The sequence below is a fragment of the Limanda limanda genome, chromosome 22, assembly GCF_963576545.1.
Source record: "Limanda limanda chromosome 22, fLimLim1.1, whole genome shotgun sequence".
NCBI lineage: Eukaryota > Metazoa > Chordata > Actinopteri > Pleuronectiformes > Pleuronectidae > Limanda > Limanda limanda.
In genome coordinates this window covers 4,273,698-4,286,920 of record NC_083657.1, presented here as the reverse complement: position 1 = coordinate 4,286,920, position 13,223 = coordinate 4,273,698, and the positions used below count along the sequence as shown (strand labels likewise).

Here is a 13,223-nt window from a genome sequence, read left to right as displayed (position 1 = left end):
CCTAAATATAACTCATAATGAGAATTAGACACAAAATAAAATACAGAAAACAAACCTTAACACAAAACGACTACAAACGCATTCTTCTTTATTTCTGCAGCATTTGTGCATATAGTATAAGGAAATTATATAAGTAAGATTTTATAATTTCCATGATCATCAACAAAGACACAAATGACAATTGAGATTATGGTTTAAACAACGACAGTAAATCATGTATTGAAAGTTAAAATGACCCAGAATGAAAGTTTTTTAGATTCTGTCACTTTGAACTTTTCCATTTAATGACATTTAATGACTCTTCAGATTTAATTCAGAATTGATTTGTATAGATTTGTGATTAGTCCATGTGTCATGTCATCTGATTCTGAAGCAATACAAAACACTTGTTAACAAGTCAACTGTAGTTTCTGTGTCTGCCACAGGAGGGCAGCACTGACTAATCTTTCTCTGTCTCTCTCTCTGTCTCTCTCTCTCCCTCTCTCTCTCTCTCTCTCTCTCTCTCTCCCTCTCTCTCGGGGGCGTGGATTGTGGTACATTTGGGCGGGGCCACAGAGTTACCTAGCGGCCAGCAGCAGGGTGATTGACAGCTGAGCAGCTTAAAGCCTCAGAGAGACTGAAACAAAACAACAGCTCGTTTTACAAGAAGAAAAAGAAACGTCTGGATTTGACTTTATTTGACTTTTTACTCTGACTTTTATTATTGATTGTTTGCTGGATTTACTCTGTGTCTGTTGAGAAGAAGAAGAAGAAGGAGAAGGAGAAGGAGAAGGAGAAGGAGAAGGAGAAGGAGAAGGAGAAGGAGAAGGAGAAGAAGGAGAAGGAGAAGAAGGAGGAGGTGGAACAGTAAGAGAGACTGAGACACGTTTACCTCACTCCAGCAGGTCAGTGTCTATATTAAGAGTAAAGGTAGGAAATAAGAAATATAAACATATACTACATGAAGAACTGTAAAAACGTTATATGAATAATAACAATGTTTAATTATAAAATGTGAATAATTAAAATTAAAAATGATATTATATACTTATATGGTTTAGTGAAGTGAACACAACAAATAGAAAAACTCTGAAATGAAGTAATAGAAGTAAAACATATTTAGAACAGAATAGAGTATTAGTAGAACATGACAGAAACAAAAAAGAGGGAGATTCAAAATAGTAGAAAAATAAAAATTAATACTTTTTTTAGATGAAAAGATCAACAGAATATAAGTATCTACTGTGTTTGTGTGTGTGTGTGTGTGTGTGGTAAATAGCTATATGCACACACTCATTAGCTTGCCTAAAGTTGCTAACAAGTGTATGCACACACACGCTTCAGCACATTAGACAGGACCAGATGACGGCAGGTATGATTTTACCTCATTCTAGTTTTTATTATTGAAATGGTGGTCCCACTTAAATTTTCTGTAACACATTTGCAGATTCAGACCTGGCTGTGTTTGTGCGTGTGCGTGTGCGTGTGTGTGTGTGTGTGTGTGTGTTTGTGTGTGTGTGTGTGTGTGTGTGTGTGCTCTGCTGAAGTGCCCTTGAACATTCATCATCATGATTTCATCTAAACCTCAATCAGATAAAAGGAAGAGCGTCAAAAAGCAGGTCAGAAACAACGTGAAAACCTCCGGCCTCCGTGTGTGTGTGTGTGTGTGTGTGTGTGTGTGTGTGTGTGTAATCCCTGGTTTGTGTGATGGCATGTGACTGTCTGATTTAAACAAGGACACACACTCACACACACATGCCGGCACTTGTGGGGACACCATTTCCTGGAGACTCAGCATAAATTTAACCACTGACCCCAAAATCTGTGTTTTCCTAATTAGAGACTCAGCTTTTGTCCTCGTGTTGGACAAGTTGTCCCCAATTAACTGGTTTTTAGTATTATATTATATTATTATTTGTTTCCAAAGGTAGGCTAGGACAGACAGACACACACACACACTCACACACTCACACTCACACACACACACTCATGGTGGCGGTTTGGGATTAAACATCACTATCTCATACACACGGTTTACAAATCCATCCTTTACCATCTGGGCCTTTAATCTGTGTTTATGTGTGTGTGTTTGGGCTTGTACTGATATATATTTGTGAGGACCACAGGATTGAAGACATTTCCTCACGAAGATAGAAGTACCAAAATGTATGTCTGTGTGTCTGTGTGTGTTTGAGCCAGACAGTTTAACAATCTTTCTCTCTCTCTTTCTCAGGACAGCAGGTGCCAGGCTCGCTCGTCCATGTGGTCTCGGCAGCAGCTCCGAGGTAGGTACACTGTTCTGTGCAGTTGGGGGGTGCTGTGGTGGGAATTCATGGAATGTCCTGGAATGTCCTGGAATGTCCTGGAACGCCCTGGGTGGGACTGGGACGCATTCGGACCACTCTTCCTGTTTCCTTGCAGCCGCTGACGACCTTCACTTCCTGTCTCGGCCTTGGCTGGCGGTGGTGTCTAGGCAGAGATAGGAATGGGAGGATGTTCTGATACAGTTCTGGAGCCATCGGGTGTTTGATAGCGAGAGAAAAGTGCCCTCCTCCCCCTCCCTCTCCCCCCCTCTGCTCACCCGGCCTCCTGCTGAGGATTAATATGTTGTTCACCTCAGAGTTTGTGCGTCAGAAATAAATCCACTGGACCTTTCAAACACTAAACTAGTTCAGGGCAAGTCTTCTCATTTGGGTGGAAACAATAAACACACACGTCCCCTCCAAGTCATCAGGAGTTGAGTTGACTGTACGCTCATGATGAGGCTGCAGTGCCCGTTCTAAACCTGCCTGTTTGCTGGCCTGATGTTTTTAATCATATGAAGTTTGTCAAAGTTATGAAATGAAGGGAAACCAGGGAGTGAACGTATCTTTGGGTTTGGAGAGGGTGAAGCGGAACGTGGACAGGTGGATCAGTGCAGAGCTGAGGCGAAGGTGGAGCTGAGCCGCAAAGCAAAGGTTACGAACTTCACCTGTGGTCACTATCTCCGGGTACTAGATGAATGAATGAGATAACACACAAACCAGCAGCCGATAATGAGCTTCCTTTGCCGGGTGTCTGGGATCAGCCTTAAAGACAGGATGAGGAGTTCAGACGTCTGCAGGGTGTCGGAGTAGAGTCGCTGCTCCATGATATCCTGCTTAGAGTTAAGTTATTTTCATGTGGTAATCCAGACACAGGATGCTTCAACAGTCATGAATGATTTAAGGTTTTGCAGCATCTAGTAATAATAAAAAACTGGATCATATGATGGCACCAGATGAGTTCATGTTCATGTATCAACAAAGGTCTTTGAACGTTTGTCCAAAAACTTAATCCGTTTGTTTTGAGATATTTCCATCTGACCCAAAGCGTTGGACCATCCTTTGAGCCATGGCGCTGGTGTGGCTAAAAATAGCGTTCACCATCATAGATTATCCTCCTGCAGCTCTCAGCAAGTTGATTTTCATAACGTGGAGAAGTTAAATGAAACGGCCTGGAAGGGAGGAAAACAGATTTCACAGCCTCACGCATGCAAAACCCTCATTTACACGTTTGTTTTAAATAAGTCAAAAGTACTGGTGAGCTCCAGGAAGTTTGTCGGCCATGTCTGTAAATACGTCGACTAACAGAGAGTGTTTCTCTGTCCTCGTCCCGCAGGCCAGCAGCTGCCTGCAGAGCCCAGGACAGGAGTCTGATGTTGGGGTGAGAGATCCTGCCAATGCCCCCTGACCTCTCATCAGCCCGCCTCCTTGACTGGAAATATGCTATAGCCGCCTGACAGCCAATCAAAATGATGGCCTCGGTGGTTGTCAGGGGCGCCCGGAAGAAGTCTCTCACGTTGAGAGGAGTGGACCCGGAGACCTGCATGATCGTGTTTAAGAACCACTGGGCACAGGTAATCAATCAGTCAATTAATCAGTCAATCAATCAATCAACCACCAACCAACCAACCTATTAACCAATTAACCAATTAACCAATCTATTGATCAATCAATCAATCACAAACATTTGATTTACTCTTTTAAAAAAATCTCTTTCCCATTCTTTATCTCTCCGTCTCTTCAGTCTGTCCTATTATCTCGTAATGGTTGGCTGACACAGTTTGTGATCTTGTGTGTGTGTTATATTGTGTGTGTTATATTGTGTGTGTTATATTGTGTGTGTGTGTGCGTTGCTGACCCAGACTTTGGCCCTTAAACACAGGATCCATTTAGAACAGACCTCTCTCAACAACAGCCAAGAAAACCCACACACACTTTTTGCCTGTGTGTGTCCACAAGTGTATTGTGTGTGTGTGTGTGTGTGTGTGTGTGTGTGTGTGTGTGTGTGTGTGTGTGTGTGTGTGTGTATGTATGTGTGTGTGTGTGTGTGTGTGTGTTCCTTGTCTGAAGCAGCTCGGGGTCAAAGGTTAAAACAAGACCAGACAGTGAATGACATTCTTCCCTTTCTCTCTTTCTTTTCATTCATGCATTCAGCCCTTGTTCGTCCCAAAGCCATTTCTTTCCTACTGTATCTTCAACTTCTCAGAGCAAATGAAATCTTTCCTATTTTTTTCTATTATTATGTTGACAATAAATATACAAATCAGCAAAAAGGCGACTAATGAATACGGCTAAATTTGGAATATACACTATCAAATTTCTAATATTGTCGTATTGTGCATATGATCAAACTTTTTGACTGTTGATAAACATCACTACAGCTTAACACCCTTAAACAGACAGCTGGGAAAAAGGTTATTTTTCAAATCTTATAAGATGATCATGTAAAATACATGTAGAATGATCTCATTCATTAGATTACATATATGTCCAATCTCTCTACAGGTCGTGAAGATTCTGGAGAAGCACGAGCCGGGTCGCAGCGGCGCTGGGGCGTTGAGTTTCCTCTCGGGTCACGCTAGCAGCCCCAGCGGCTCTGGAGCGCTACGCCTCGGCCCCATCCCGGCTGACGAAGCCAGCGCCGTCCAGAACTATGTGGAGCACATGCTCTTCCTGCTGATGGAGGAAGACGCAGGGCAAGGTTAGAGACCAACACAAGAACCCAGCCGGCTTCATCGTGTCACAGTGTTGGATTGTACGTGGTCCGATGAGTTTAATGTCCTGATTTCAGGAGGAGCAATGGGTCCGATCCTGGAGTTTGTGGTTCTGGAGGGTGTGATGGAGAGGTTGTTCCTGTGGAGCCTGAGGAGGCAGTTTACCGAGGACATGAAGCTGGAGCAGCTCCGGATGTACCAGATGCTCCTGTCTCAGGCCAAACAGCCTCTGCTGCATCACAAGCCTGTTCTCCGTCCGCTCATGATGCTGCTGGCCTCGTGTGCCGGAGCCGGAACCGGTGAGTTGATGCTGAAACAAACTTATTCTCTTTGTTGAGTGACAGCCACATGTGTCCAGGCACAGACGCTCTATGATCAGAGCAGTCACTGGCCAAAGGCTTCAGAATAAAAGCCTTTCATAGAGTGGAGGTTCTGCCAATGTAAAAATCATCAGGTGCCTTAAACACCTGAAAAGAGATTTGAGTTTCTGGTGGTGTCAGCGTCATGGATTTCCTTCACCTAGCTAATCAGTTTAAAGATCAACTGGAGATGGTTTAACTGTCTCCTGACATCTAATTGGTTGTAAGTGGTTCATTAAGAAGTGGCTTCACACACTGCAGGTGTCTATGGTAAGGTCGTAAGTTAATCGCCTGCGTTCCCTCTCCAGACAGCGGTGGCGTGGTGGAGGCGGAGCTTGTCCTCCTGCTGAACCAGCTGTGTGTCGCTCTGGTCAAAGATCCCTCAGTGCTGGAGCTGTTCTTCCACACCAGTGAGGACCAGGGAGCCGCCAACTTCCTCCTGTTCTCCCTGCTCATACCATACACACACAGGTAGGGGAGTATACACACAAATAGGTATATTCTCACAGATATAGGTATGCACTCAGGTGGGTGTATACACCACTGTATACACACACAATGTATATTAGCATATGTAAAATACTTGATTATCTCTGTATCTCAGACAGGGTTCAGTGGGTCAACAGGCCCGAGACGCTCTGCTGCTCATCATGTCTCTGTCGTCCTCCGAGCCTCGAGTCGCCCAGCACATCGGAGAGAGCACATACTTCTGTCCTGTAAGTACACACACACACACAGACACACACAAACACACACACTCACAGGATTGAGAGCGTGAACCTTGACGCTTCATTCTTAAATACCTCTGTGGAGCTTCATGGGCGCCTCATGTCTGCCGCTGCTCGTCCTGGTAACGTCATCGTTTTGTTCAAGATCGGCTCAGCTCAGACCATGTGAATAAAAAACTGAAATAGGAATAAATCTACACATTCATTCCGACTTCATGTAGAGAAGTTAAAACTGAAAAAACATTCATTTGTTTGTTAAGTGTGAAGAAGCTTTTATGAATGAGACTTGAGTCGTGCAGCGGTGGAGCTCATTCCTCCATTCATCTCCGCTCTGCTTTGTAATCTCATTAACACAGTTATGTAATGAACTAATGAGCTCATACTCTTCCTCAGGGACTCAGGGAGTGAGAGAGTGTGACAGAGCGAGAGAGGAAGGAGAAGAGAGACAGAGAGAGAGGGATGGTGGCAGACGGAGGACAAATGGCATATGTTCAGTAGCTTTAGGGCAGAAACATAGACTGTGACTAACGATGGATGATGCGTCTCTACTTCCACCTGTTGTACAGAAAAGAAGCTCAGACATCTCAGACACAAGCGCTGCCATCTTGTACTTTTGACATTAAACCCACTCGACCAATCAGGAGTCAGTCTCAGCTGTCAATCATGATGTTTCACCTCTTTTTTTATATCATCAAATCTCCAATTAAACCCAAACTTATCAGAAACAGGAACTTGAAAAGACGTCAGAGTGACACGAAAGTAAGAAAAAGATAAAGTATAGAGAACATTTTGTAAATAATAACTAATTCCAAAGATCTAAATGACGGTAAACAAAAAATATCAAACTCTTTACGTATAATTTCCTGTAAACTCCCTCTGTCGGCCATGTTGGCTTCGTCACTGCCAGTCTCTGTGTGTGTGTGTGACAGGACGAGCTAAGACACGTGTGTGTGTGTGTGTGCGTGTGTGTGTGTGTGTGTGTGTCAGATTTAAACCCATGTGACCACTATCTGACCTCAATCTTTGTGCTGAGTGCAGATTAGTAAAGCAGCGTGAGATTGGCTGCTGCACAGAGAGGGATTAGTAAGTCTGCACATGATTGGGCAGCTGCCTGATTGTTAACGAGACTTGAGACTGCATCTGTTTGTCGAACCACATCTGCTGCTGCGGTTTGTGTAGATATTCATGATGTGGCTTTCTACCTTCTGTGGCTCATACCTCTCGTTTCTCTTCTCTCCACTGTTTATATCTGACCACATTTCCTGCTTTTAATAGACAAAGCACATGGAGCCAGCCTGGTATTTCATTTTCATAAAGACCTGTGTGTGTTCAAAGATTTTCAGAGGCTTAGAAGACTTTATTAAATACTTTTTAAGACTCTGTAAGGCCTTGCAAGACCCTTTAAATATGGTGTCAGGCCTATACAACACCCTACTTGTGATTTAAGGCTTCTTAAGATTGTTTTGAATATTATCTAAGATGTATTTTCTTGAATATTCTTTGTGCGCGTGTGTGTGTGTGTGTGTGTGGTGACAGGTGCTGGCCACAGGTCTGTCTGGTCTCTACTCGTCTCTTCCAGCCAGGCTGCAGGTTTACAGTGAAGACTGGCACTGTCTGGACCAGGCTGATTGGCAGCAGGTAACCATGACGACCACACAGTGATTGATTGACAGAAGGAGGAAACTGACCCAAGGACCCAACCCAACCCAAGCAACTGAGTTATTGTGTTTGCACGTTTTTAAAACAATGAATCAAAGTTAACTCGTACAGAATTGGTGAAGTGAACGAGTGAATGAAAGAATGAACAGATGAATGACTTGATAAATGAATGTTGACCTCACTCTGACCTGATGTTTGGGGTCAACAGGTTCCAGCTCTCGTCCACCTCCTGCATTCACTGGACTTCTGTGGTGCTGTCACCAAGGTAACACACACACACACACACACACACACACACACACACACACACACACACACACACACACACACACACACACACACACACACACACACACACAGACTGTGAATAATGGCAGAGACAATTTAAAAGAGAAGCATTTATCACTCTGTCTGTTCTGTCCTTATCTGTTTCCCTCAGGTCGCTCATCCCTCCATCAGGTCTCAGTTGCTCAGTTACATCTACAACGGCTTCTTGGTTCCTGTTCTGGCTCCGGCTCTGCACAAGGTACCTGAACACATCCGTGCTCCGAGGAACCTTTCACACCTGATATTTAGGTTCAGACTTAACTGAAGAGTCTGAAGGTCTGATCCAAGCAAATTGTGTAACAGTGTGTTATTCTGTGTGTGTGTCCAGCTGACGGTGGAGGAGGTGATGACCACCACGGCGTACCTGGACCTGTTCCTGCGCTCCATCTCCGAGCCCGCCCTCCTCCAAACCTTCCTGTCCTTCATCCTGCTGCACACGCACGACAACGTGCACATCCTGGACACGCTGGTCAGCCGGGTCAACACGCCGTTCCAGGTAACAGATGTAGGGTCTGATAGTTGGATGATGCTCTATCCGAACACGTGAGATGACCTCTGACCTTTTTGTGTGTCCATCAGCTGGGTACAGTGTCTCTGGCTCTGTTCAGGACTCTGATTGGTCTGTTCTGTGAAGACGTCATGCTGCAGCTGGTGTTCAGGTCAGTCTGATAAGTCAAAATAATGAAATGGAGTTCGGTCCATATATAATATTTACTGCAGCCGGCCACTAGGGGCAACAGGCTAGTGGCGGGCTGCTGTCATGTCATCGAACTGGTCCATGCTCGGACTGACGTGGGCGTGTCTCGGACTGTTGTGGGCGTGGCTCTGTGTCCTCAGGTATCTGATTCCCTGCAGCCACCTGAGCAGGAAGCAGCGCTCCTCCTTAAAGCAGAGGGACTGTTCCTCCACCAGCGCCGCCTCCTTCCTGCTCCTCATGCCCTCCTGGTGTCCCGTGTACCTCCACAGCACAAACACACGCTCACACTCTGAACACATCCACTTTCCCAAAGGAGCAGGTCAGTACAACGGACACATACACAACACAAGCACCTTTACACGTTTCCATGCTAACTTAACTTGTCCGTCTGTGTTAGACCTGTCAGTGTCGGACAGTGTCGGTTACTGTCGAGGTTCCGATTTCCTGATGGATGTAAACTACCTCCACTACCTCTCCGACGCTCGCCAGGCCATCTCCGCCTCCCACAGGTTTGTGTGCACGACATTTTTTTGATTCTTAGTTCTTCTTTAGTTCTGGGTAATAAACCACTAGGTGTAATGAGTGTTGTTCTCCTGCAGGGCGTGCCGGCTCTGGTCGGCCCCATATGACGGGATCAACCCTTCGTGTGACGATAACCGATCCGACACACCAGGGGGCGACGTAGATGAAGAGGAGGAATTTGTACAGCGGGTCAAGAGTGACTCCATCTGCTCTTTGGTCACCACTCCTCCCCCCTCTGCCCTCTCCCCCACCCCCTCCTCCTCAGATACCGTCTCCACGGGCAACCAGACAGGAAGGGCCGGTTCCGCTCTGGAGCTGGAGTGGGACGACATTTTTGAAGATGACGATCTCTCTTCATCAGTGATGATGAACTCAGGGTTTGCCAACGGCGCTGTGACTCTGGGTCCGCCTCCTCCTTTACCTCCGCAGCACATCCAGGAAATGCGACTTAGTGCGATCAAGTTGGTGCACGGCTCGTACGTAGAGGAGTCCGAGTTTCAGGACGATGTTCTCGTCTACGATCTAGTCGCCCAGAAGGACACAAAGGCGGCCATGTTGGAGCGAATCATGGCAGCGAATCGACTGGCACGAGGAAGCACCTCACATTGTCGGCTAGCGCCAACGGCAGTGACAACGTCAACGATCACAACAATGTTAACGCAAACAGGGAGAACGGTGATGGAAACGGTTAACAGCATTATGTCGACAAGGAGGAGCGAGGATGGAGAGAGGGAGGAATGCCGGAGGGAGACTGGGAGAAGGAGGGAGGAAGAAGAAGAAGACGAGAAAATCAGGCCTGAATCACAAGGAGAGACGAGGGGACGTAAGGTTTTCACCAACGGTTTCAATGTAAAGAATCACATCATCAACGAATGCGATGATGCTGATGAAGAAGGCCAGTCGTTAAAGAGAAGCTGCAACCAGAGTGACCTCACAACTAACACAACTGTCAATCACGAGCACACAACACAACAACAGCTCCTACGTCACAACAACCAAAATACAACCACTCTACCCAATGGCCACGATGGATCTGAGCCACATTACACAACCACGTCTCCAGGTCTGCCTGATAACAAAGTGAAGAACGGCTTCCTGTCCCAGTACCATGACCTCATGCTCTCCCTCGGGGTGGAGCCGGACTGCGATGACATGGCGGAGGACATCGGCACGTTCAGAAGGCGGGTCCGAGCGCTCAGGCAAAAACTGGTGGAGGAGGAAGAGGGGCTCTTCCAAGACTCAGGTATCAGTTCATCGTGGGATGACGGAGAGGTGGAAGGAGATGAGGAGGAGGAGGCGATGGAGGAGGTAGAGGAAGGAGAGGAGACAAAAGGCAGCAGGAGGAATGGAGTTCCATTTACAGGTGTGTTTCTGAGCCCGAGTTTGTTTGTTTGTTTATTTTGACAGGGACAGTGCATATTAATAGACATTTCTGTAAATATGCCAGATTTAGCCAGAAGGTTAGTTTCCATCTGCAGTCCTTGGCCAGATGTAACAATAGGCTCCCTAAAAAGCAAATAAGCAAATAACAGAAAGAGTTTAAAAAAGAACATAGAAAAGCAACAGATAAAACATTAATTATAACCACATACAAGTATTCAGTAGTTCAAGCATTAAAATACATGAAGCATGCAGGACAAACAAGAGTCAGCATCAAACAAACACAAATTGAAAAGGTAGACTAGGACTTATAGAGGACATCTATATGTGTTAGACATCGAGGCAGTAGCCCACCAAAGCAGACAGTACATGCACAACAAACTAACAAAAAGTCGACATGACAATAGTACATGAAGCAGCACAGGAGAGACATAGAACGAGCTACAAAAAGCATACAAACAAGCAAGCATACAAAGTAAGTTGCAGGACAAATTCACAGACACGCTGACACAAGGAGGCAAGAGCAGGCGGGTCAAGTTTAGTGCTGGCAGATCATATTATCAAACAGCCACTGTTTCAGATTAGAACTAAATGACCGATATGTGTTTAGGTCTCTGATACATGTTGGGATGTTATTCCGAGTGTTTTAAGTAGCTTTCTGAATTCCATTAGAAAAACTGAAAGAGGCTTTGTGACTGCGTCAAGCTTAAGCTGAGTCTTTACATTCACACTGACCTGGAGTTTACCTCGTGTCCCAGGTCCGTTCATCAGCGTCCTGTTATCTCGGCTCGAGAACGTTCTGGAGAACTCCATCGCTGTGAACCTGCTGGTGACGGGCATCTTGGCCCAGCTGGCGTCGTACCCACAACCTCTGCTGAGAGGCTTCATGCTGAGCACCGACACAACGCACACTCAGCCCAACGTACGCACTCTGTACCAGGTAACATCCGATCACACGTCCTATGCATCTTGTTCTGTTTCTCATCGTTTCACAGATCTAAATGATAATGTTGTGTGCGTCTCTGTAGGTGTTGGTGTCGGTTCATGCTCAGGTTGAGCGCTACGTGGCGGCCAGAGCAGATTATCCAGCGCTGGTGACTCAGGCCTGGAGGTTCTTGTTGGTGAAAGACCAGGACAGCAAGTTTAGAGGTGAATAAACACAAACTCTATGAAATAATTACACTAGCTATCAAGTTCGAACAGGTGTAGTAAACATTGTGTCTGTAGCATACTGACCTTTACCGTCCTCGTGTTCCTCAGAGTGCCTCGAGTCTCACGGCGGCGATACCCTCCTGGACCCGTCCCTCCCCAACGGCTCTGTGAGAAACGCTCTGGCTCTGCCTCCTCTCGGCGTCCTGCCGCCCTGCCCTCCGATCCCCCCCCAAGCCAAGAGCCGAGTGTTCGCCATCGTCCTGTTCGCAGAGTTCCTCAAAGAGCTAGCCGCCATCGCCCAGGAGCACAGCGTGGCACTGGACTGTTCTCCCGAGGAGTAATCAGAGGAGAGTTGCCTGAGAAAGTGCCACTGATGTGCCCGTGAGCAAGGCACTGCTGACAACCTCAAACAGAGGAAGTGATACACAGCCAGCAGCAGAAGACGGGGGGGCTTTCTAAAAGTCCCAAAGCACAAGACATGCAACACAAACTATACCACCACATCATGTGAGTAAATTATATTGATTTCATGCATAAACTTGTACATTTGTATATATTCCTGGCAGCACTTGAATATCCCCCCCCCCATGTGAATATGTTTGATGATTTATGCTGATGAAAATAATTTGATGGGGCATATGTTGAAGATAAATAATATTCATTGTCTAAATGTTTGTGTGGTCAGTGAAAATAGTTTCTACAACTGTTTCTGAAATATTTGTCTGTCCTATTTTTAAAAAGAAAAGTACCTTATTCCAGCTGATTCAACTGTAATGGTGAAATGAAGAGTTTGTTGTGTTGTGTCTTTATATACACAAACACAAACACTACACAGTGATGACAATGCCTTACTTCAACACACTAAGAGATTTCCGTGCAATACACGCGATGTGCAAGTTGTGTCTTGTCTCATTTGCACTTGTATCAGTTTGTGATTCGTTGTTTTTAATGTTAATTGTGTGATTTCAGTCTGTTAATGTTTGTCCCTGTTTGTTTGTTTTTTTTACTTCACCGGTTACGTTTGAAAGAAGGCAAATCTGACTTCCTGTTTGCATTGGCTTCACTTTACCTGAGCTCCATCCAACTGAGATCTGTGTTCTCACTTCCTACAATTTTTTACACCAACGAGGACACTGTGTTTTTTAATTCTCAAACTTATCGATGGAAAACGTAATCACTGTATCTTTAAACGAAGCCGAACTCAGAAGTTCATCCGACTCTTTTTTCCCTGGTTGTAAACACTACCGCCCTCGTCACTACACAAACCATCATTATTACATTGTTATTATGGGATGGACGAATCTGACTGGACTCTGAAGCAGTACGTCTCTCAGCCCATCCTGTTGAGGGTCAATGCTGCCATCTGCTGGTGAACAACCACTGGAGGAAATTATGGTATTAAG

At 45.5% G+C, this 13,223-nt stretch overlaps 1 protein-coding gene across 1 annotated transcript; it reads left to right on the top strand.

Moving 5' to 3' along the window:
* Positions 1–827: 827 nt before the first annotated feature.
* Positions 828–13,223, top strand: LOC132996187 (FHF complex subunit HOOK-interacting protein 1A-like). The gene is made up of 18 exons (XM_061066513.1): positions 828–884; positions 2,213–2,264; positions 3,619–3,856; positions 4,788–4,983; positions 5,074–5,295; positions 5,664–5,826; positions 5,960–6,071; positions 7,620–7,721; positions 7,951–8,007; positions 8,182–8,268; positions 8,398–8,565; positions 8,649–8,728; positions 8,907–9,085; positions 9,164–9,275; positions 9,366–10,651; positions 11,427–11,608; positions 11,697–11,817; positions 11,929–13,223. The coding sequence occupies exons 3-18, from the start codon at positions 3,752–3,754 to the stop codon at positions 12,159–12,161; spliced, it is 3,405 nt and encodes a 1,134-aa protein (XP_060922496.1). The 5' UTR covers positions 828–884; positions 2,213–2,264; positions 3,619–3,751; the 3' UTR covers positions 12,162–13,223.

Excerpts from the sequence above, each read along its gene's own strand:
- LOC132996187 (XM_061066513.1), top strand. The coding sequence starts at position 3,752 with ATGATGGCCTCGGTGGTTGTCAGGGGCGCCCGGAAGAAGTCTCTCACG. Across the intron at positions 6,072-7,619 it reads AGAGCACATACTTCTGTCCT|GTGCTGGCCACAGGTCTGTC; the intron begins GTAAGTACACAC and ends GTGTGGTGACAG. Across the intron at positions 11,609-11,696 it reads ACGTACGCACTCTGTACCAG|GTGTTGGTGTCGGTTCATGC; the intron begins GTAACATCCGAT and ends GCGTCTCTGTAG.